The 26,866-nt window shown below is 34.4% G+C and overlaps 1 protein-coding gene across 3 annotated transcripts in view; it reads right to left on the bottom strand.

Moving 5' to 3' along the window:
- RASAL2 (RAS protein activator like 2) overlaps nucleotides 1–26,866 on the bottom strand; it is a 347,599-nt gene that overhangs the window by 228,463 nt on the left and 92,270 nt on the right. Inside the window, exon 1 of one of the 3 annotated variants that reach the window (XM_080825127.1) lies at nucleotides 5,014–5,916. The exons of the other annotated variants lie outside the window; for them this stretch is intronic. Coding sequence (XP_080681253.1) covers nucleotides 5,014–5,611 — 598 coding nt within the window. The 5' untranslated portion in view covers nucleotides 5,612–5,916. Of the gene's footprint in view, nucleotides 1–5,013; nucleotides 5,917–26,866 lie in introns of those variants that run through there. 3 annotated transcript variants of the gene reach the window in all.

Here is a 26,866-nt window from a genome sequence, read left to right as displayed (position 1 = left end):
TAGACAAAACTGGTTATCTTAAGAAATTATTTATAGGGGTGTTTGGCTGGCTCAGTTGATAAGAGTATGCAACTCCCGATCTTGTGGTTGTTAGATCGAATTCCACATTGGATGCAGAGATAACTTAAAATTAAAATCTTAAAAAAAAAAAAAAAAAGAAGGAAAGAAACAAATGAGTGGGCCATCTGGTGGGTCATTCCAATCTGACCTGACTTCGGCTCGAGTCGTTATCTCTGCGTCATGAGATCAAGCCCCTTTTCGGGCTCCGTGCTCAATGGGGAATCTGCTTAGATTTTTCTCTCTCCCTCCCTACCTGCTCTCTTGTGCTCTCTCTCTCAAATAAACAAATAAATATTTAAAGAAAGAAAGAGAGAGAGAGAGACAGAGAGAAATGATTCTCAAATGTACAATTAAGATTGAAACATTTCTTAGGGACAGTCTGTTTTGTTTTGTTTTTTATTAAAAAAAAATAGAATTAGGTAAGTTATGTCTACCTCACAGCTAAAAAGAGGAAGAGTCAGAATTTAACCTCAGATCTAACTCCAAAATAAGGACTAAGCAGTATATTACAATCATAAACCTGCTTGGTACCTGAAAATAAAATTAGAAATTTTAATTACCAAATTAAAATTAAAATCCTTAGTTTGTTACTAAGGATTGTGAAAAGTTTTAATGGTCTTCCTTATATTTTTCTCTGAAAAAATTTATACAATGATTTTTTACTTTTATAATTGGAGAAAAGTTTATTTGATTTTATGGGGGGGATGTTATTGCTTACAGAAATGGAAAAATCTGTAAAATAAGAGAAATTCCATTGGGTTATGGACATTGGGGAGGGTATGTGCTATGGTGAGTGCTGTGAAATGTGTAATCCTGATGATTCACAGACCTGTACCCCTAGGGCAAATAATACATTATATTATTATATAAAATAATTTTTTAAAAAAGAGAAATTCCAGGAACAATTTTTAAACAGAGACTCTCAGAATATCTTAAACATATGTTGAAGTCATGTAGAAAAGAATAATTTGGTACATATTAATATACAAAATGCAAATATTAATACTGCAAATACAAATAGCTAATATTAATAGCTAATTAACATCAAATATTAATAGCTAATATCCTAGCTAGGTAGGTGTTACACTAAATCACTGAAATGCAGTGATTCTTTTTTTTTTTAAGATTTTATTTATTTGTCAGAGACAGAACACGCACAAGCAGGGGGAGAGGCAGGCAGAAGGAGAAGTAGGCTACCCATTGAGCAAGGCACCCAATGCAAGACTTGATCCCAAGACTGGGATTGTGACCTGAGCCAAAGGCAGATGCTTAACAGACTGAGCCACCCAGACATCCCTGAAATACAGTGATTCTTATGAGAAATGGCAGAAAGGAACATATTTCTCTGTATTTTGCAGACATCTCTTTTAATTTATAATAAAGAATAAAGAGCAGGTCCAATTATAGAGATCTGAGGTACTATGTAAGTTCTTATACTAATTAATCCTCACCACTATTTATGAATGCACATCTTATGACTTACGGTACTTTTGTTTTTTCTAATTTGGTTGATTTCCTAGAATAAATGAGGAAGCTGCTAGTTACTTAATAAAATAATGTGCTATATTCCCAGCACTTAAGAACACTGTCTTAGGACTCAATGTTACAGTTGTTGAATTAATGTATAAAGTCCCTTCCAGTAGGATTTTTAATGAAAAATCTGTTAAAAAATTGAATGAGCATATTAAAACAAAATTATCTAGAAAGAAAAATAGTCTTCTAATTCCCAAGTTAGGGGTCTTTGAAAACATAAAACTGGGAAGATAATATTCTTACTACTATGACATTATAAATAATGTCAGTTTAACCAGACATAAACTATAATCAGAAATAGAGAACTACATGGGGTATATTTAATTTCCTTTCCTACTTTCTTTTTTTCTTTTAAGCTTTCATTCCTATCTCTACCTACTGAAAGAGAAAGAAAAATAATTTAGGAATGAAATTACCTCCCAGTAACTTAGAGTTTACATTCCATGCATGTTTACAGTTAGAAAATTTTTTTCTACAGTTTCACATAGCTAGTAAATGGCAACTAGTAGGCCCTATGATATTTTGTGGATCTGATATGCTGTGATGGGTTTATGGTTACTCCTCTCTCACTGGTGTTTCAATTTACTTCCACTATTGAAAACATGTTGACTTAGTGTTTAGACACTGGCCCAAAGCAGTTGGAATTACTTTCAACTATAAATAGTGCAAGTTATATTTTTTATACTGTATCATTTGACCTACATATTCTCTGACCTAAATCAGATAAATTAATATATATTACACAACTGGAGGGTTGAACGTGGAATAGTAGTGAAGCCTTTGAGCTTCTCCCTCTTAAATTGGTTAGAGACCCTGAGCATGATATATTTCACTGCTTTAAGAATGAGGGTAATTATGGTCAGCTATGGAACAAGAAATCTGTTTATGCTCAGAACATACACATTGTTCAGAACAAGGTTGGGTACACAGAATTTTTAAGACTAGAACATTGCAATTTACTTACATTTTTTACCTATAACACCCAACAATCAGGTATTCTCTTTCTTCTTCCTGCTTTTTTTTAACTGTATCAGTGTAAGTTCATTTTCCTAACAGAAACAAGATCTAATATATATATTGAACAAATGCTATGTGTCAAACACTGTTTTTTTTTTTTTAAGATTTTATTTAATTATTTATTTATTTATTTGACAGATCACAAGTAGGCAGAGAGGCAGGCAGAGAGAGAGAGAAGGAAGCAGGCTTCCCACGGAGAAGAGAGACCGATGTGGGGCTTGATCCCAAGACCCTGGCAGACCAAAGGCAGAGGCTTAACCAAGTGAGCCACCCAGGCGCCCCCAAACGCTGTCTTACACGCTTTAAATACATACTACATTACTTAATGCCTCTTGCATCCGCAGTTCATATTGAGGAAAAAAAGTAACAAACACTTGTAGGTTTCAAATTAAGAAATATATTGATTTTCTTAACACAGTCTTTAAGACATCTATGGTTTAATATTCTGTACCTTGCTATAATACTATAACAGCAACTCTAATGAGAACACTTTATATTCACATGGCATCTGTGAATAGATGTTATGTAAACTATAATGTACATAGCATTTTCGAATTTCGTCTATCATTTGTGAGGAAGGCATTACTATTCCACGAAGTATAAAGAGAGATTCAGAGGTGAAACTTTGCCGATGATAACTGGCATAGGGAAGTAGAATTCAGGTCTCCTGGGCCAATTGTATTCCTTCTCTTGTGGGGAATGAGAAATGCAGGAAGATTCACACCTACAGAAGGTTAGAAAAGCATGGACATGGACTCTCTGCTGAGTACAAGCTACTGCCCACAGAGAAAAGGAGATCTCTGGACAAGAACAAGCTCCAGTCTTTGTATTAAATAGCACATTTCAGTCTTAACAGCTTGAATCTTCACTGGTGAAGCACTTAGGGGATATCATAGTATTTGTTTAATTAAAATTATTGATCTGACTGGAAAGAATACTTTGTACTGTTCTTTAATTACTGACTTGAAATCTCTTCTAATAGCACCTTAAACTTTTATGCTTCCACATGTATAATTATTCTATGATTATAAGTGATAAAGAATATTAGAAAACATATTAGGAATGTAATAAATGCAGAATATTTTGTATCTCCTTAAGAACACCATAAATGTATAAAAAGTAGGGACATAATCTTTGAGCACATCACACATACTAGGCAGTCAATAGCTTGGCAAATTTACTAGAAACTGAAAATTAACTACAAAAGCCCAAAATCTTTATGAACACCAAAACAAACAAACAAACAAACAAAAAAAACCCACCACCACCAACAACAACAAAAAACCCATCCAAACCTCCAAAATCCTATAGCTTTCTTTATCAAATGCATACACATTAACTATTGAGAGGCACCAATCCTAAGAATTTATTTCAAACTTTTAATTTCCTTTGATATTCCTTGATATCATCCTGTCATCACCTGTCAAGGAAGCACACCTACTGGCATCCAAGGAAATCCAACAACCTAGTCTTCCAAAAATTTCAACAGAATGTTAATACAAGCACATCAATAAGATTTTACTCTTGGTAATTATTTATAAACGAAGAGTAAGAAGAAAAAAGATATTATCAGAGTTTCAGTGCTGAGGTTTCCAAAAACAACAAACAAACAAACATGGGTCGTAAAGCAGAACTGAAATAGTTCAGCAGATAAGGTCAATCATTTCCAAGGCAATCACATAAAACTTTAAGAGTTATTTTTTTGGGTTTAACAACGCTAAAATCAATATAAAACATTTTTAAATTTAAAGAAGTCCTAAATGAGGTTTTTAAAAAAAATGATGATTCTTTTGTCTGAAATGAATCAAATACAAGCTTCTATGTTGTCATCTGAACAAATTCAAGATTTGCATCTCTTGCTTCCATATTCAAATTGTGTATTTTTATGACAGAAGCAAATCAAATTCCAACCAATTAAAAGCTATCAATACAATTCTGCTCTAAATAGTTCTCTCTTATAATATTTGTTAGTTTTTATGAAAAGATAATAATAGAAATTCTGTTTAATTCTCAAATTTCTCATGAGGAAATTATTTGATTATTTCTCCTCCAAATCTTACTTAACTCACAAAAGTATATCAATGGAGATAAATAAGGGTTAAAAAACAAAGCAAAACAACACAAAACCCTTTTATACAGGCTCCAAAGTAGAATTCAAGAGTTTAACATGAAAAAAAAAAATCCTTAATTTAACCAAATCTATTCATTACTATTATTTACTATTATTCATTGAAAGAGGATTTCTGAAGTCATGTTTATCACTTGTTAAAAATTCAAATTAAATAAATTTGTTTTATAATGAACAAACAGAATGGTTTATCTTATTATAAAGCACAATTAAAATTTCAATAGTAATTAAAATTGAGCCATCCCTTCTTTCTCCCCTTATTCATCACAATATACCTTCTCTTACTGGCTCATTGGTTGATTCTCCTTTTAGACTCAGCATCCTGGAGAAGCCATTGGAAAGAGTAGAGAAAATGCCACGGATGAAATATCCCTGTTGCTCAGATTCCTCTGACCTCCCTGAAGTCGGCCACGGTCTAACAAATCTGATATTGCAGCGGGGTTCTGGCTCTGAAATAGATCTGGTGAACGGAACCCGAAGTGACCGGGTGTTGACCAGGTTCAGCTTCTCTGTTGATGTTCCAAGGACCTCGTTAGCAGAGGAAGAAGCCTTATTGCCAACCATCTTTGGCAGGACCTTTTGTTGAGGTTCATCCAAGTCTTTTTTATTAGTCTCCAACCTCTCCCTTTTGCCCCCTTTCCACCTATAGCTGGGATGTGTTTGCCACCGATAAGCACCCAGTGGCTTTCCTAGACTGGAAGCAGCATGTTCATTTTTCTTCCTCTTGCTTTTCACTGGACCACGCCAAGGATAGCTCTTTAAGCTTGCTCCTATCTCTGAATTTGCATCAGCAGGTTCTGACAAAGATCTTCGATAGCTTGGAGGACAAGGTGATGTCTGTCTCTTAAAGATGCTCATCTTCCACGACTCCATTTTTTAACAACTTCTCTAAAACTTTAAGTTTCCTCTACTCTGCAGTCTTTGCAGTCGAACCACACTTGTCCGTGCAGTCCAAAATATTCAACTGCTTAAGCAGCTTTCTTTGTGTGGCTTTGAACCACAGCAGATGTTGCTGCTTAAGAGCTGGTGTCATGTTATTACCCCATTTTCCCAGATCTCCGAAATTTCAGCAGCACCCAAAAATTTCTTGCCTGAAGCAAATAATCTTCAGAGTGCAGCAAAAGTAAAGATTTCCAGAAGATCATCTCGCTTCCTGCTGTAGGTTTCATCTCTGTACTAAGTTTTCAGGAAATGATTTTAAAGAAAATAAGAAGTGAAATAAAAGCGACAAAAAACCCACAAACACCTCTATGGGCCAATAGCAGTTAAGTGTTCACCATGCAAATGACAGTGGGTTAAAAACAGATTGTGAAAGTACTCAAGCTGACATCCACACTTGACGGAAGAAAGAAAACTTGCCTAAAAGTCTGCCCTTGAAGTGACAATTCTTCAGAATAGTTTCTAAAGTCTGTATTTCAGAAATTTAATTTCAAGAAAATCACTGCTATTTATACCACAACTTCTCTCAAAATTAATACTGTTTTTCAACCAATAGGTAAAGTCATACACTATTTTGTTCAAGTAGGCACTGCAAGGAGGAGAAAAAATGAGCCAAAGAATGCCAAAATTTAAAGCCATTTTAAAAATAACATATACTAGGGAGAATTCTAAAAGCATAAATGGACAGAAAAGAGACCAGGGACAGAGGATATTTGCTATGACCTACAGCAAAGGAAAAGCAAAATCTTGAGGCAATATCTTGTGGGAACTGGAACACAGGAACATACATATTTAGATGATTTCTAGAAGGGGAAAGTTTGCTTTGTAAATCTAGTTGGAATAAGTTGTCTGGAAATATATTCCCTATCTGTTTAAACAAAGAAATTCCTTTACTCTTCTTTGTGCTGCTTACAACTTTAAAAAAAAGAGCTGACTATTCAAAATTTTGTTAAAGCAAGTACCTTATAGTGAACCAAGATCATGAATGCCAAGTTTTTGGCTGGTTAATTTTTTTTTTTTTTTCAAATGTCTGCTCATAAACTCTTAAAAACAGGGGTTTCAAATGGAAAGCCTGACAGACTTTAGGCCATCAATAAAAGAGATATAACATGGTAATCAAATCACTTTGCAAGTTGCAGAAAAAATAATTTAACCTGGAAAACTAAAAACATATTCATGTAGTTGCAGAACACGTACAATGAAAAACCGTCCTCAAACTAAGTCTTGTTACTATAGAAATTGGACAGTTAGTACCTTATCTACTCTTTCGAACATATTAAAATGTTCTAGTTATTTCCATTATCATAAGGCAATAATCCATTTTTTTCTTTATATAGGCTCAAAATTTATATGTCTATATTAAAGAAATGTTGAAGTACTTGGCCTTCCCAAAAACATAACATATCAAAGTAGAGTGTCTTACAGTCATAAAACTTTCTCGTTTAAAAAAAAAAAGGCAAAACAAACAAAACCCAGAAATCTGACTTTGCACAGAGAAAAACAATAAACATTAAGCTCTAAACTCTATTAATGGTACATCACACTATCTACAAAAATTAATCTGTGATGAAAATAAATCTAAATGTAACATGTAAAACTGTAAAGCTTAAAAAATAAGCCAAAGGAGAATATATTAGCAAACTGAGGGTAGATGAAGAAGATTTCTTAGAACACAAAAAAGCAATAACTGTCATAGGAAAATAGGAATAAATATAAATGCACAAAAATCAAAAGCTTCTGCTCAGTACAAGATACATTAAGAAATCAATAAGCAATTCATAAAATGAGAGAAAATATTTACAATACTCACAATTTGTACCACAACATATAAAGAACTTCAACTAATTAGTAAAAAAAGAAACCTAATATTTAAAAATAGTCAAAAAGAGCTGGACAAAACCTTCACAAAGAAAGCTATATGAATGGTCAATAAGCATATGAAAAAGTACCTAATCTCATTAGTAACTAGAGAAATACAAATTAAAGCTATAATGCGGTATCACTGACATCCAATAGCATGGCTTACATTTAAAGGGCTAAGAACACAGGGGTTGGTGAAGATGTAGAGCAACCAGAAAACTCATGACTAGCAATAGGAACATAAAATGGTTCAGTTAGTATGAGAAATTGACATTTTCTTTATAAAGATAAACCTAGGGGCACCTAGGTGGCTAAGTGGGTTGAGCCACTGCCTTCAGCTCAGGTCATGATCCCAGAGTCCTGGGATCGAGCCCCACATCAGGCTCTCCGCTCAGCAGGGAGCCTGCTTCCCTCTTTCTCTCTGCCTGCCTCTCTGCCTACTTGTGATCTGTCAAATAAATAAAATCTTAAAAAAAAAAAAGGTAAACCTACATCTACCCTGTGACCCTGCAGTTCCACTCACAGGCATTTACTCAAGAGAAATGAAAATACACATACTTGTACTTCAATGTTCATAGCAGCTTTATTTAGAAGAGCCATAAACTAGAAACAACCCAAATGCCCATCACAACAGAATGGATAAACAAACTGCGGTATTTTCATACAATGATGTACTACTCAGCCAGAAAAAGAATGAACTATTAACAACAACAACAACAACAACAACAACAACAAAACAATGTGGATGAATATCCCAGATACTATGACACCAAAAGAAACTGGACACACAAGAGTAAATACTGTATGATTCCATTTCTATAGAGTTCTAAAACAGGATAAACTAATGTATAATGGAGGAAAAAAAAAAGCAGTTGTCAGTGGTGGAGGACACTATTAGCAGGAAAAGGGCACCAGGAAGCCTTCTGGGGTGATGAAAACTTTCTAAGTCAAGACACAGATAGAAATATGGGTTTATGTAATTATAAAAACCCATCCAAGTAGTCACTTAAGATTTATGCATTTGGGGGGACACCTTGGTGGCTCAGTTGTTTGAGCCTCTGTCTCTTGGTTTTGGCTCAGGTCATGATCTCAGGGTTGTGAGATCGAGCCCACATTGGGCTCCATGCTCAGTGTGGAGTGCGCTTGAGATTCTCTCCCTCCCTCCGCCTCTGCCCTTCCTCCCGCTTGTGGATATGCACGCTCTGTCTCCCCTGACAAAATAAATTATTTTTTAAAATATTTATGCATTCTCCCATAATTAAATTTTACCTTAAAAACTGTAAGCAATACTGAACTTGTAGTTAGTCGGTTTGTTACCCAGTGTTACAGGTATCGATTCTGAAACCACTCTCTGTGTATTTTAAGCTTGAGGAAAGGAGTAAACACATCAAAGAGAATAAATGGATGGATGAATGAATGAATGAATGAATATATACATACATACATACATATATACTAATACTAGAACCAATACTATGTGCCTCCTGATATGTTGAACTGTGAAGGATACATATTTGTATATTATTCTGTAAAAATACACAACCTAAATTTAATCTAATCACAAGAAATATCAGATAACCTCAAATTAAAGATCTGCAGAATAGCTATCCTTGCTTCAAAAATGTCAAGGTGAAGAAAATCAAAGAAAAGCTATGGAACTGTTAATTCAAAGGGGACTAAAAAGAGGTTATTAAAGCAATGCATGATTTTGGGTTAGATCCTGAACTGGGGGGAAAAAACAAGCTATAAAGGACATTATTGGTACAATTGACAAAACTAGAATATGGATTATGGATTAGATAACAGAATCATATCAACATTAAATTTCCTGATTTTGATGATTTTCTTAAGATTGCAAAAGAGAATGTTCTTATTCTTAGGAAATTCATACAGAAGTATTTAGGGAAATAGGGGCTTGATGTTTCTAACTTATTCTCAAATTATTCAAGAAAAAAATATGCATAGGAAAGTAGTAAAATAAGATAAAGCAAATGGGGCAAAATGTACACAATTATTGAATATAGGTAAACGGTATATGGGAATTTCTTGCATTTTAGCAAATTTTCTAGAGGTTTGAAATTACATCAAAATAAAATATTAAAGAAGTAAAATTCTTAATTCTGTAACTACTTCGTTTGGTTCTATAATACATACAGAGATCTTTCAGAGTATCTTTTGACTAATATAAAGAAATATCTAGTTACACAGGTTTCTTGGGAGAAGGAGGTTAATCAAGATCATCCCCTATTAAAATATCTCAAAGGAAAATTAAGACTATAATTTTAAGGGGTGCCTGGGTCACTCAGTTGGCTATGTGTCTGCCTTCAGCTCAGGTCATGATCCTGGTGTCCTGGAATCAAGCCCCACACAGAGTTTCAGGGTCCCTGTTCAGCTGGGAGTCTGCTTCTCTCTCTCTGACCCTCCCCACCCCGATTAGTGTACTCTTTCTCCCTCTCTCCCTCCCCCGACTCCTCTCTCTCTCTCTCATAAATAAAAAAATAGAATGTTTCAAAAAAAAAAAGAGAGACCATAATTTTGAGAAAAGTTGCACAGTAGGAGAACTTGAGCCCTGTAATCAACATTGTGAAATTCAGACTCAGTGTTAAATGAAAAAATTCTTTTATACACTAAATAGGTAAGGTAAAAATAAGTACTATAGTTTCCTCTCTTTTTTTTTAAGATTTTATTTGTTTATTTAACAGAGAGAGAGATATCAAGAGAGAGAACATAAGCATGGGTAGTGGGAAAGAAGCCAGCTTCCCACTGAGCAGCTAGTCTGATGCGGGGATCCACCCAGAACCCTAGGATCATGACCTGAGCCCAAGGCAGACACTTAACAACTGAGCTACCCACATGCTAATTATCATAGTTTCTAACCTCATCAACTCAATTCTTTTGAGGAAGTACCACAAATCTTCTTATCATAAACTTCCTTATTAAGGAAGATGGAACTGGAAACACTAAATAACAGAGAAAATTTTCAAGAGAAATCAGAAAGCAAAAGAGCTACAGACAAGGAAGTGACAGTCTCTGAGAATAGCTAAAGGAGAAGATTCATCTCATAGCTGCTGAAGTTTAAGTCAAGTGCTTCAATCATCTCACTGTTACGAAAGCCTAAGATTATTTATGTTAGTTATTTCTCTAAGTTTTATCTTTTATCTGAATTTAAGACAATAACTTACCACTCTACATTTTCTGAATTTTTCCAAATATATATAATGAATTCATGAATTTTTAAGAAAATATTCACAAGATTTATGGTTTCATGAAATTAGAAACAATGACAGTAGTACCACTGAAATACCACATTCACTATAAATCCTACTGTAAAAACGCTGCGGATTAAAGTGTCAGTACAAGAACATTTCAACCTCAAGTTTCAATCAACTACTTTAAAATTTTCACAATAGTAATAGGTAATATTTATTTTTTTAAAGATTTTTACTTATTTATTTGACAGAGAGAGATCACAAGTAGGCAGAGAGACAGGCAGAGAAAGAGGGGGAAGCAGGCTCCCCACCAAGCAGAGAGCCTGACGCAGGACTTGATCCCAGGACCCTGAGACCACGACCCGAGCCGAAGGCAGAGACTCAACCCACTGAGCCACACAGGGGCCCAATAATAGGTAATATTTAAAGCACAACTTCAGGAACTATTCTGGTTACTATGTCAAAAGAAACATGTGAGTTCTATAAATAAAATGCAAGTACTTACATCTGCATAGAGTAATATTTCAAATTGTAATTGAGCACCTACCACATATCAGGCTCTCTATCAGGACTACAGGAACAAAAAGAGCACTGGGCGTTAGAGGCAACTGATGAATCATTGAACATTACATCTTTTTTTTTTCTTTTAAGATTTTTTATTTATGTTTTTGACAGAGAGAGACACAGTGAGAAAAGGAACACAGCAAGGGAAGTGGGAGAGGGAGAAGAGGCTTCCCGCAAAGCAGGGAGCCTGATACTCGATCCCAGGATCCTGGGATCATGACCCGAGCTGAACGCAAACACTTAACGACTGAGCCACACAGGCACCCCTAAATACTACATCTGAAATTAATGATGTACTATATGCTAGCAAACGGACTTTAAATTTTTAAAAATTAAAGTAAATTTAAAAAAAAAGAAGAACAGGGCAGACGCTGTCCCTATCCTCTTAGAACTGCCTATTGATCAAGAAATGCTTACATTAGGAAGAGAAAATTATACAAGGTGTTTGAGAGGTATGTAGCAAGAGGATTTTTCCCAATCTAAGGCTTATAGATAGAAGCCACTTCTGAGATTCTCTTGAACTTAAGTTTCTACTATCATAGTCAATTCTACTAACACGTGACATGCATTCCGAAAAATCAACACACTATACAAAATTGTGCAATAAAACTACAGGGCTTATGGGGAAGACGGGTTTGGGAAGCCACACTCAGGAACCGCAACAATGACACATAAGAAGGACAGGAAGCTAATACAAACTATAGACCATTTTATACATGTTAAATTGTTAATGAACACCTATGTGCTAAAATTAAAATGGCAGGTTTGAAAAAACTTTAAGTTGCCTATGGAAGTGGGTGTCAGAAGGGTTGAGGCTTCTCCTTTTTCAGGATGTAGTGGTAGGAAGGTAATCTGAAATCTGAAAGAGAGCCCAGTACCCTGGGTGGATGGACGTGGCTCATAACACAGTGGAGAGCCGGGGTAGCTGCTAGCTGGTTGACATGTATGCTTTCTGAGTATTTCCGATGTGATATAGTTTAAGTGGATACAGTTTTCTGCATTTAGCTAGTGTTTCTCAGACAAATGGCATAAACAAACACAAAATTCATGCAATGCTCAAATTGTTCCTTAATATCAGCACATGGTACGAGTTCTGGTTTTAAAAACAAGCATAAGAGAACCGACTGTATTTCATCTCTCCTTCCATATACAACTGACCACTGAACCACCACACAGGTCCACTTATACGTAAGGTTTTTTTTTTATATATATAAATACAGTACAGTACTGTAAGTGTATTTTCTCTTCCTTGTGATCTTCATAACATTTTTTCTCTAGCTTATTTTTTTATTATAAGAATACAATATGTAACACATACACAAAATATGTTATCAGTAAGGCTTCTGGTCAACAATAGGCTATTAGTAGTTAAGTTTAAAATTATTATTAAGTCAAAAATTATTATTAAAATTATTAAAAATTATTAATTCAAAAATTATACATAGATTTTTGACTACACAGGGGTCAGTGCCCTTAACCCCTGTGTTGTTTAAAGGTCAATTATAAAAAGGAGGTAAAAATCTACAGGAGATGTTACCAGTGGAAAGTAGAATAGCACCAGAGGATAAGTGGCTCTTTTTTTTTTTTTTTTTTTACTGAAGTATAAATAACACACAGTGTTATATTAGTTTCAGGTCTGTAGTAACTCATCAATTCTATACATTACTCAGTGCTCATCACAGTAAGTATACTCTTAATCTCCTTTATCTATTTCATGACCCCCCCCCAACCTTCTCCACAACTGTTCTCTGTATTTGAGAGTCTGGTTTTGTCTCTTTTTTTGGTTCATTCATTTCTTAAATTCCACATTTAAGTGCAATTGTAAGGTATTTATCTTTCTCTGACTTTTTTTAACTTGGCGTAATACACTCTAGGTCCATCCATGTTGTTGCACGTGACAATTTCTCATTCTTTCTTATGACTGAGTAATATTTCTTTATATATATATGTTTATATATATAATAATTATATTATTTATAATAGTCAAGATTTGGAAGCAACCCAAGGATCCATTGATAGATGAATGGATAAAGAATATATATATATGTGTATATATATATCACTAATATAGTATATGTTAAAGATATATCTATAATATCATATAGACAAGATAGATGAATGGATCCTTGGGTTGCTTCCAAATCGTGGCTATGGTAAATAATGCTATAATAAACATAAAAGTGCTTATATCTTTTCAAATTAGTATTTTCTTTATCTAGATACTTGGTAGTAAATTACTGGATCACATGGTATTTCTGTTTTTAACATTTTGAGAAACCTCCATACTGTTTTCCACACTGGCTGCCCCAATTGGCTTCCCCACTAACAGTGCACAAGGGTTCCTTTCTCTCCACATCCTCATCAACACTCATTATTTCTTATGTTTTTGAGTTTAACCATTCTGATAGGTGTAAGGTGATATCTCATTGTGGTTTTGATTTGCATTTCCCTGATGACTGGTGGTGTTGAGCATCTTTTCATGTGTCTTTTGGTCAGCTGCATTTCTTCTCTGGAAAAATGTCTACTCAGGTCCTATGCCCATTTTTAATAGGCTTATTTGTGGGTTAAAAAAAAAAAGGTTATTTGTGGGTTTGGGGTTGAGCTGTATAAGTTCTTTATACATTTTGGATATTAACCCCATAGTGGATATATATGATTTGCAAATATCTTCTCCCATTCAGTAGGTTGCCTTGTCATTTTGTTAATGGTTCCTTTGCTGTGCAAAAGCTTTTTATTTTGGAGTAGTCTCAATAGTTTATTTTTGCTTTTGTTTCCCTTGCCTGAGAAGACATTTCTAGAAAGATGTTAAGGCTGACGTCCAAAAGATTAGTGCCTGTGCTTTTCTTCCAGAAGTGTTATTGCTTCATCCGTCACATTTTGGTCTTTAATCCATTTTGAGTTTATTTTTGTGTTTGATGTAAGAAAGTGGTCAATTTCATTCTTTTGCATGTTGTTGTCCAGTTTTCCCAGCACCACTTGTTGAAGAGATGATCTTTTCCTCTCATATTCTTGTCTCCTTTGTTGCTTTTTGTTTTAGCCATTTTCTTTTTTAACAATAAACTCTATTGATTTTCATTTTATATTAATTTCTGTAATATATGTAATTTTACAATGAGCATGTGTATTTTTCTCCTTTTGAAAGCAGAAAACTTATTTATATATATATTATATATATAATACTAATATATATACAGAAAATCTACAAACAGCAAAAATAAAAACCTTAAAATTAACCCAGAGATTTTGAATTAGAGAACAGGGAAGTAGAAAAGTCACCAGAGATCAACTTAACCAACTCTTTCACATAATCAGACAAGGCCAGATCAAAGAGATTTGTCCATAATTACTTAGTTAACAGCAAAACAAACAACAAACAAACAAAACCATGTGTATCCCAACTCCCAGTTCAGGATTCTATAACCTCCTTAAATTAACATTTTTTCCAAATTAACCTTCCCAAGAACACAGTTGAAAATTTTAGACTTAAACAGCCTAAGTGTGACATTAAGTCCAGTTATTGTAGCGTTATTTAAATGCTAAAATTCTTTCTTTATTAAAGTTTAAAATAGGCTATAATTTTCTCATTAAAATGTCCTTTCAGATTTACTTCATTTAACTAAGGGAAGCAAGCAGCAATGAAAAGGCAAAACTTGAGCTTTCTCAGTGTACAGTAATCTGCCATCACTTCCTATCTTAAGATACACCTTTTCTACACTGAAATTCTATTCTAAATATCCCACGTGCCCTTGGGAATAGAAGGCATGACATATGCTACAATTAACAAAGAGTTCTGGAGTTCTGTTACTAGAACAAGAAAATACATACCTTCTTAGACCCATTCATGAAAAACTTTAAAAATAGGAGCCATTTCTATTAACTAGAAGAAGACATCTTTCAAAAATATAAAGTCTTTGTTTATACAAAGCTAACTAATTAATAACAAAACATCCCTTTCCTACCTCCTATCACTGGAGCACATCTGCTTCCCGAAGAAACTTCCTGTGGCAAAAAACTACCTCCCTTCTAAGTAGCAGAAATCAAAGACACACCTGACACGTACACAACTGCTTCTTGTTGAAGAGACAAAGATACATCTAGAAAGGCCAAATGAAGATTATTTTTAACAGACAAGTGTTGGAATCAATGATCTTTTAAAATAAGGAAGCATTTTAAAATAAAAACAAAACGATGATTCCTAATGCCATTACTAAAGTCTTTTTTTAAAAAATAAAAAATAAAAACCCTGGTTTCCCGTAACCTTTCTAATCACATCTTCTCTAGCAAGTCGAAATCCTGGGAGTTTTTCAAACCTGGGTCCTTAGCACCCACTCCCCAAATTCTCACCATGCGCATCAGCATTCCCAGTTACCGTTATCAACTTACACCTCCAGTTCAGAACTTGTCTCCACTGAGCAACATATTCATATATTCAATTTGACATTTCGTGCTGAGCTCAAATTCAAAATGTATAAAACCCAATCCCGTGGTCTTTTCTTTAAAATCTGGTCTCATTCCAGTGCTCCTTATCCTAATAAAGGGCACCATATCCATTCAGCTATTCAAGCCCTGAACCTCAGTCACCCCCCTCTCTTACCATTCAATATGCAGTCCATAAGTCTTGTTGAGTTTCCTTCCTACATATTATTTAATCGATCTACTTCTCGCCATTTCCCCTAAATTAAACTACTATTACTTCTTCTTTTTTTTTTTTTTAAGATTTTATTTACTTATTTGATAGACAGAGATCACAAGTAGGCAGAGAAGCAGGCAGAGAGAGAGGAGGAAGCAGGCTCCCTGCTGACCAGAGTCCAACAGGCTCGATCCCAAGACCCTGGGACCATGACCCAAGCCAAAGGCAGAGGCTTTAACACACTGAGCCACCCAAATGCCCCGCTACTATTACTTCTTACCTGGATTACAACAGCCTCCTAAATTCATCTACCTATTTCTACTATGGCCTTATGTAAACCATTATTCTTGCTACAGCTTGAAGAATCTTTTCAAAATACAAATTTATGGCATCCTGTTTAAAACCTTTCAAATGGTTTCCCACTACTCTTATAAAAAGCGGCACAAAACAAGCCAAAATTCCTTAACATACCCTGGTCCCTAGCTACCTCACCGCTTTAGCTTCCCTCTTAAAGAAAAACTTAAATCCTTTTAGTCCTTCATACTAGCCACTTTGCTTCCCACCACCGGAGTCTTGATCACATTGCTCCCCCTGTCTATGGAAGGATCTTCCTCCCCTCATCCACTGCCTACTCGTGCTTCTGATTGCAATTCAAGTGTTGCCTCCTGGAAGAGGCCTGTCCTGATGCCTCCCTGAGTCAAATCTCCCTATTATAGCCCTTCACAGCCTCATGCATCTATTATAACTTCATTTGTATTTGGACATTTCTTTGTGAGATTATTAATCAATGCCTGTCTTACTCACAAGGCTATAATCTCCATGCCTGTTTTTATTATCCATAGTGATCCCCACTGCTTGGCCGTGATGGGCACTCAATAAATATTTATCAAATTGATAAAATCTGAGAAAGATCTAGAATAAAAGTACCTAACTTCAGACTAATAGCACCTACTGAACATTATCTCGGATACCATAAAGATCACATCAAAATATACACTGTGGGGAGAGGGGGGCACAGTAGGGAGAGAAAACAGTCATAATACACTGCAGGGAGTTGTTTTCCTTGAACCAAGCAGTTGTTTGTTTCTTCAAGGATATGGATAGTGAGAAGTATTAAAGGAGGAAAATAAGAATAATGCAAAATGGGAAGAGGACAAGAAAGAGGCATGAAATAATGTTCTAATTGTTAAGAATTTTTGCTCCAGAAATACAAATTTAGTTAATGCAGAAACTATTATCTTAAGTCACACGTATATATGAGGCAACATAGGTTGTTAGTTACAAGGAAACAAAAAGTAGATCCATCTCAGGCCACGTCAAGTCTAAGTAAAGAAGTGGTATATCAAGTACCTGTGTTAGTTGCTGAGAGAAAAGAAAGAAAAAATTTAAAGAAACTAAGAAAGGTTAAAGAATTTTCAAATAGTATTAAGTTTTATGAAGCATAATGCAATAAAATCATGTCCTCAGCTTTTCAGGACAGTACCGATTATTTAATTTTCATTCTTCTCAATAAAAAGGACTTATACAAATTATAAACAAAGGTACTTTATTTTACTGTTGTAAGACTTTCCAGCAAATAAATTTTTAATCAGAAAAAAAGATAGAAAAGAGGATCTGTGGCATTTATTGTGGTCTTTAACATTCGCCTAATACAGGATCCGTGTTTATCCTATGAACCATATTCAAAGGGCATTACAGAGCTGGCAGGTGGAATTAAAATGCAACAGCAGATTATCAGTCAATGTTTGTGAAGGACAATCAATAAAGGTAATTACCACATGAATCTACACTGATTTATGTCATGGCAGAATAATCTGGAATTGTAGGGACGGATTCCCTCAAAAGTGATCCAGATTTAAATATATTTTTTTCACTCCTTCTTGTTTAGCTACAGAAATCTGATCCTACTAAGAGCCTTTATTCCTTTAAAAAATAATTTCCCTGATTCTCAAGTTGTGACTCAGTCTGACCATGTCTATTTGCCTTCTGCCAGGATCAGCTTCTCTGTGGGAACTGGAAATACACGCATACCCAAGAAGTGATGCAAGATCTGAACTTTCCCCAAGGGCAGTGCCAGCATCCTAGACTTCAGACTTCTGTACTTCTTCCTCTCCTGAACCACCCTCTAGGAGATGGAATGCAAAAGAAATCATGCAGCCTCAAAGGAAAGTACTGAAAATTACACATTCATTTGCCTATTTAGTCACACTTTCAAGGGAAAAGACTAGGCCTCTACATTCCTTCCCACTTTCATCCCATTAGATTCATTTTTAGCTTTGGAAGCTTGTCCATTTATTGACTTAAGCTTAAGCTAGGTAAATATGATCTATGAATCTATTCCTCTATCTCTGAAGTACTGGTTTTATTATTTAAAGAAAATTTTAAATCCACTTCATTATAGATCTGTCATCTCTAACAGCTGTCCTAAACTTATCCCAGACTGACCTGGAAGAGACAAAACTATGAAATGCTTTTAATTTTAAAGTAGTTAATATGTTTTTAAAATTTCTTCTTCCTTCATGCTTCTATTGCACTAATGCATTTTCCTTTGTATTTCAGTTTAATGTATTTCTGACTTATTCACAAGACTTTCATCTCTTGTTCAAGTTCAAGGTACCTAGCAGAGTACTCAGCAGGCTGCGTCAAATTTGCACTGAAATAAATTAAAGGAGTATGATAGGATATCAGACTTTTACAGTTGGCCAAGGAGAAGAAAAAAAGAAACATAGCACAAAGTTACCTTAAAACTCTTGGGGCACTAGCTTTCAGCCCATTCCCCATCCTGAGATCTATCTCCTCCGCCAAAAATTATTTAAACCACTGTTGCTGGCAAGTTAGCTTAAGTGGTTTGAGTTTTTGTTTTATTTGCACCCGTGTACTTTTTCTCTCCTAATCTGTGTTATACAGTTAAGAAATGTGTGTGCATTCATTTGTCTTTCAATCAAGGGTTCTTTTCTTAAGAACTTAATTCACATACATCTAACCTTTGAGACTAAGAAACTGGTCCCTCTTCTTTCCACAAAATGAAGTTTTCCTTCATCCAGTATGTGTTAATAATTAGAGTCTTGGCATTTTGCTGCAATTTATTCATTCGTTTCTCATCTCATTCATTAAGCTGACTGTTTTCATATTGTCTGCTATATGCCACAAACCGCGATAGGTCCCCCAGCTCTTAACAACTGTTTTTACAATTTCTTTAAATAAAATAAATAAATTAAAATGATAACTGATATGATGGAGGCCTCTGTGGATGAAGTGAAAGCACAGAGGATGGATTACCCAAGTCAGCTGGAAATCAAAGGACATTTTGCAGACAAGGTAATATTTCAATTGCGAGTAGGCAGGAATTTACACTCAGTGAAGGCAAAGATGTAAACAGTAGAAAGGGAAATCTTACTTCAAGTAATTTCTATTGAAATCAGCACTGCTAAAAGCTTGGATCTCAGAACTCTGGTAGTCCACAAACTATGTGCCATGAGGCTGAGTCAAGATGAATACAAAAATAGAGAATAAGTGTTTAGAAACCTTCATAGAAATGTAATAGAACAATTTCATGTCTGTTGAATCTAATTTTAAAAAACGATTTTTTCTTTCATCTCTCTAGTTATTAATTTTTATTGTATTTTGCTAAAGCTTTAGTTCCCAACAGACTGAAAATCTTTAAAAACACACACAGATAGTTTGAGTAGTGCAGTTACTAAAATGCATCTAATTCTAACTATAACTCTCATATCGTTCCCTATTTTAAGCTTCTTTTTGGATCTCCAGGGAACTCTGAGAGGCTTATCCCCTGACTTCAGGAAGAACTTTACTTATCAATTAGATGATCCATTTTAATTAAAGGATCAAGCTAACAATTCAGCAATGCTGACCAAACTCCTTGAACATTTTACTAGAGGGAGAACAGCTGGTTCACATACTTTGGCACAGGTTATCACAAGTAGAAGCAACTAGATGGTGATAGAATATTTTTCTACTTAATTTTTCTAATACTTGAAGCCATTAATCCTTCCCACTCTTTTGTGAAATAGGCCTCTGCACATCCTTGGAATCATCTTTCTTTAAAGCATACAAGTACACATAGAAATAAGACATGTTTGATTCAGATATAAACTCAAATAGGGACAGGTCTTTACTATCTACAAGTGTATGCTCTAAAATGGAAAATTCACAGTGAATGCCTATTCCTCCTATAAATGGGGTCTCCCCCCACCCCAGGGGTTGAAACCCAAAGTTCAATATGCACAGGTTCATATACCAAAAACACATAAACTCAGAAGTAAAAACTCAAGTTAAATCTTTCACCAAAATCGTTAGATCATATAAGTCTTTGTTCTTTACTTTGCAAAACAGTTCATTCTAGGCTTCTCTTCTGTCAATCTTATCAGTAGCCACTTTCTTTTTAGATTTCAATGACTCAGGATTTAATTTATAAAATATCAAAAGGTTTGGTAGGGTACAAATACATAAGGTAGCACTTAATGAACATATTTAGGTAATCTCAGAAGTATGAAATCACACACATATTTAAGATTAATATTAATATATTAATAATTAATTATATTAATATATTAATAATTAATATTAATATATTAATATAATAGCTTAATTAATATTAAGATACTATTTAGGGCTTTATATATTTTGTTACCTTTTTTCCTCTAATTATTCACAATATTATTTTGGTTTTACAAAATTCTGGATGTTTACAAGTACCTTCAATTATTTTGGTACATATTTTAGTTATTAGAAAATACAGATGCACACATAGAAAAGCCAACCTGGTCTATAGTGAGATGAAAAATAAAAGAAACATAAGCTAGACTTACTTCTTTGCTATCTGTCCATCAAAGAATAGGAAATACAGGGATGCCTGAGTGGCTCAGTTGAGCCTCTGCCTTTGGCTAAGGTCGTGATCCCAAATTCCTGGGATTGAATCCCGCATTGGCCGGGGGGGGGGGGGGGGGGGGGGGGGGTCGGTGTCCTTGCTCAGCAGGGAACCTGCTTCTACCTCTGCCTGACGCACCCTCTGCTTGTTCTCTCTCTCTCTCTCTCTCTCTCTCTCTGACAAATAAATAAATCTTTTAAAAATAAAATAATATAATAATAAATAAAATAAAATAAAATCTTTAAAAAATAGGAAATACAGTCTGTAGCAAGGTTTTTCAAATTCATTTTAGATGTAATCATTTTTTGTGCTTGTTAGGGTGTGTTCTGGGGAGAACTGTCCAGTGAACTGAATGACATTTAGCAGCATCCCTGGCCTCTATCCACAAGATACCAGAAACACACCCTTCACCTCCCTAGTCATGACCATCAAAAATGCTTTCAGACACTCCCCCTGGTTGAGAACCATTGTTCAATAATATAGAAAAATCGTTTTGAACTTTTTTTCCTAACACATAACATTAGTAAAAAAAAATTCTGAGCATACATCTCTATCCAGATATATTTACTTCTAAGTTACATACATGGACTATGTACTAATGTTATATACATTGTAAAATATAAATACATTTAAACAGAAGGAGATAAAAAAATTTATCATAGAAGTGCTAATAAATTTAGAACCTGAACCCCAGAGGATTATCTTGTGTACCCCGAGGGATGTACATACCACACTAAAGACAGTGGTATAGATTATAGTCACAGAGAAGAGAATTGTTTCTTTTACTGGCTTAGTTACTGACTACAACATATTCATGCCATTTATAAACTGAATATAACTCTAATATACAGTATAAAGGGATATTTTGACCTTTGTTGAAAAGTAGAAATTCTAAAGTTTCTATGAAAGTATGTTAATTAAATTCTTGATATTGTAAAGAAGCATGACCTTGAGAACAAATGACTCAGGATGAATTCTCTGGTTGACTATGATCTTTCCTTCTCCTTTCTGGCTCAAAAAAATGACAGGTAGATGCCAGTATTCATACCAGTTCCCACAAAGTTCCACAACCCTTATTTCCAAACTAAGTCCACTACTAGACCAGCAATTAGTTATTTTATCCTCACATGACAATTAATTTTTATTAAAAACATTTTGGATATATATATCAAGGAATGTAAGAACTGTTATTATGGCTATTGCTGGAAGTCCCTTACTTATGCCATAATAGTGTAACCACCTAACAGTGGTTTCAGAAAATATAATGAATTGTTCACTTAGAGGAACTCAAAGTTGACATTGATGTACTTAGTATCTGTGTAACTGCTCCAAATATTACAAAGATAACACAAATCAGTATTTGAGGGGCACATGGGTGGCTCAGTCAGTTGAGCACTGGGCTCTTGATTTCAGCTCAGGTCATGATCTCAGGGTCCTAGAACTGAGCCTCATGTAGGGCTGGATGACAATAATTGCCATGGTTATTTGCCTTTATCTTAGATGCTTGTAAGTACCATGTGGGTCTAATTTTATAATGGGTGCCAATGAATGTGGTGCCACATTATTAAGCAAACTTAGTGTTCCCATCTAGGAAACACTGAATGAAAACAAAAGAAACAGATAAGGGAGAGCACTCAACTTGGGGTGGGGGTGCAGGTAGTAATAAATTTGAGAAATTAGGTACTTTTCCTGACACCTGCTGTTCTTCAAGAACGATATAATTTAGTTCACTGTTAGGCTAATATACAGATATTTATAAATACTAAGTATGATTTACCTCCTATTAAATAGTAATACTCAGTCTATAAATGTTTGAATTAAAAGTAGAATCAGAAAGTAAGTTAAAGGATTTTACTATTGCAAGGTTTTATTTAAACTTGCTTTGTGGTAAGAAATATTTAAAATAATGTGTGAAGTCAAATTACTTTAATGGTAGACTTTTGGGTGACATAATTAATATTCTGCTAAAAATGAAACTGTAGTCATTCATTTCCTGCCATGAACAAGTAACTGATACTGAGCTTGCCATCCTGTTGTAAATAACTAGAAAACCAGACAAAACATTTGACACAAGTTTTTCAGATATTAGAAAACAGGAAGGACAGGACTATGATCCCCAATAGAAGGAAAACATATCAGATAAATCTTACGATAATCCTGGATTTCAAGCCAGAGTCACCTTCTGAGTATTGGCACAGAGAGGTGGAACACTGGCAGAACACAACTGTCTCACTGAATATGAGGAGATAGAAGTAAAAGTTCAGGGAGACTGAGGCTGATGGAATTTGCAGTGTAACATACTAGAGAAAAGGAAATTACACAAAGAGATCCAGAAATCTGCATGGGGATCTTCTGTCTGAGTTACTGGCTGCATAATTAAGCTGCATGTGTATAGGATTAAACTTCATGTCTACTAGCAAAGAAAGCTGCTCAACAGCTATAAGCTGGAAAATCTTCACAGCTCACTCAGGACTAGAGGATATTTGAAATCCCTCAAACAAAAGAAGAAACCTTGTTTAATACCCAAAGCATGTGCACATATCTTCAAAAGGTAAGACATGGGTAGTAGAAGTAAATTAGCCTAATAAAAAAAGGCTTTTTTTTTTTTTTAAGATTTTTATTTATTTATTTTTTTGTCAGAGAGAGAAAGCACACAAGCAGGAGAAGGGGCAGGCAGAGGGAGAAACAGGCTCCCCACTGAGCAAGGAGCCCAATGCCAGACTTGATCATGACTTGATTCAAAGGCAGCCGCTTAACCGTCTGAGCCACCCAGGTGTCCTGAAAAAAAGGCTATTCTAGACCCACCCATATATAGCTTTAAATCAAGCCTCAAAATTAACAGCTGATTCTCAAGAAATGTAAATTCAATCATAATTAAAGACAACAAAAAGCAAAAAAAAAAAAAAAATCAACAATGTAAAATTCACAACGTCCAATATCCATTCAAAAGTGACAATCCATAATATGAAGTAGGAAAGTGTGAAACAAAAACAGTAGGAAAATTAATCAGTAGATAATATGCTAGAAATGAAAGAGATGATAAATTGAACAGCCAAAGACTATAAAAAGTTATTATAAATGTTTAAGGATTTAAAAGGAAGATAGAATAACAAAGAGAGAAATGGAAGTATTTTTTAAAGAACTAAATGGAATTTATGGAACTGAAAAATACATATCTGAAATGAAAATTTTATGTAATGGACAGAAGAGCAGATTCATTTCATTAAAGAAAATATCAGTGAACATGAAGACAGAACAATTCAAAATATACAAATTAAAAAACAGAAGTTGAATAGGGAGACTGAAAATAATGAACAGTAGTCTGTGGAACCATATCAGGCAATTCCTGAAGGAGAGAATAAAAAGAGAGGGAACAGAAATAAAGTTGAAGAAATAGGCTGAAATTTCTTTTATAAATTTTTAACTAAAAATCCATAAAACCAACAACAAATCCCAGGCAGGATGAACCCAAGGAAACCACACCAGAACACATAATAATTAAACTGCTAAAAAATAGTTATGAAGAGAAAAACAATAAAGTCAGCCAGAGAGTTGGGGAACATAACAGAAAGAGGAACAAATATGAGAATGACTGTTAATTACTCTTCAGAAAGAATCAAGCTTTAAGATGATGCAACAACATTTTTATGCAAAGAAAAAAAAAACTATTATATCAAATTCTATGTTTAGCAAGAAACCTATTCAAAAATGAAGGAAAAAAAAAAGACATTTGTGGAAAAAAACAAATGCTGACTGAATTCACTGTAACTAGACCCCACTTGGGCCTAAAAGAAGCGGAGAAAAATAAAATTTGAACAGAAGTCAATAGAATTGAGAACAGGAAAAAAAAATAGAAAAAACAATCAACAAAACCAAAACCTAGTCTTTTGAAAGGAGAAACAAAAGCAATAAATCTCTATTCAGGATAACCAAAAGTGAGACAAAAGACACAAATTATTAATGTCAGGAAAAAAGACGTCATAACTGCTGATCACATGAACATTACAAGGATAACAAATGAACATTACAAACAACACTTTGCCCACAAAAATGATAACAAATGAAACATTTCTTGAAAGACATAACTTACCAAAACTGACACAAAACACAATAGATAATCTTAATAGCCTATGATATAAACGAAATTGAATAAATAATTAAGAATCTTCCAAAAACAGAAAACCAGGCCCAGATGGTTTCAATGTTGAATTCTACCAAACACGCAAGGAACAAGTAATGCTAATTCTCCATAATCTCGTTAATAAAACAGAAGCAGAGAAACCACCTTCTAACTTATTCGACCAAGCCAGCATTATACCAATTCCAAAATCAGAGACATTACCAGAATGAAAAAAACAATCTCTCATAAACCCAGACAATAAAAATCCTCAACAAAATATTAGCAAGTCAAATCCAGCAACGTGTAAAAACAACTGTACACCATAAGCAAATGGGATTGCAGACATGCAAAATTAGTTCAACATTTGAAAATTATTTAATGAAACCTACCATATAAACAGGACAGAGAAGAAAATCATATAATTGTATCATCTGAGGACAAAAAAAATGATTTGGGAAAAATATCCAATACTCATTCATGAATTAAAAAACAAATCATCAGCAATTTATTCAACTTCGGAAAGAACATCTACAAAAAAAGTATAGCTAATAACCTATCTTAGGTGAAAAACGGACACTTTCTCCCTAAGATGGTAAATAAGGCAAGGATGTGCTTTCTCTGCACTCCTATTCAACATCCTACTATAAGTTTTAACTAGTGCACTAAGAAAATAAATAAAAGCCATCTAGATTGGAAAGAATGAAATAAAAATGCCTTTATTTACAGATGACATGAATGTCTGTGGAGAAAAATGCAAAATCCACGCAAAAAAACTGGAACCAATATGCAAGTATAGCAAGGTCACAAGATAAAGTCAGTTGTTTCCCCCCTTATAATCAATAATAAACAACTGAAATTGGAAATTTCTTTACAATACTATTTACAATAGCATCTCCCCTCCACCTAAAAAAGAAAAGAAATACTTAGGTATAAATCTAACAAAATGTAGAAACTACAAAATATTGATGAAAGAAATCAAAGAGCTAAATAAATGGAAAGATACTCCATGTTAATGAACTGGAAGACTCATTATTAGAAAAGTGTTAATTCTCCAAACTTGATCTATATATTCAATCCAATTCCAGTAAAATTCCTAGCGAGTTACTTTGTGGATACCAACAAACTATTTCTAAAGTTTGTATGAAATGGAAAAAAGATTAAGAATATCCAACATAATACTGTAAAGAGAACAAAGGTAGAGGATCACAGTGCCAGATCTTAAGACTTACTATAAAGCTACAGAAATCAAGACAGTATGTTACCGGCAAAAGAACAGACAAATATATCAATAGAACAGAACAGAAAGCCTGGAAAAAGACCCATGCATATATAGTTAACGATTTCTGATAAAAGCCAAAAAGGCAATTCAGTGGAGAAAGTACAGTCTTTCAACAAATGGTGTTAGAACACTGGATGTCTATATGTAAAATAATGAACTTAGACACTTAGTCTAACATTTTTCATCAAAATTAACTAAAAATGCAAATGCAAAGCTATTAAAAAACTATAAAACTTCTACAAGAAAACATAAGAATTCTACATGACCTGTTTCAATGAGAAAAAAAAAAAAAACTGTTAAGTAGGACTTTATTAGAAACTGCTTTGCAAAAGACACTGCTAACAAAAAAGAGAAACCAGAAACTTCGGAGAAAGTATTTATAGAACACATATCTGATAAAAAGACTTGTACTCAAAATACACAAACAGGGACGCCTGGGTGGCTCAGTTGGTTGGGCAGCTGCCTTCGGCTCGGGTCATGATCCCGGGGTCCTGGGATCGAGTCCTGCATTGGGCTCCTTGCTCGGCGGGGGGCCTGCTTCTCCCTCTGCCTCTGCCTGCCTCTCTGTCTGTCTGTGCTCACTCTCTCTGACAAATAAATAAATAAAATCTTAAAAAAAAAAAAATACACAAACAACCT

The sequence above is a fragment of the Martes martes genome (assembly GCF_963455335.1).
Source record: "Martes martes genome assembly, chromosome: 15".
NCBI classification, from domain to species: domain Eukaryota; kingdom Metazoa; phylum Chordata; class Mammalia; order Carnivora; family Mustelidae; genus Martes; species Martes martes.
The sequence above is the reverse complement of the archived record's forward strand: the minus strand, read 5'-3'. Positions and strand labels throughout refer to the sequence as shown.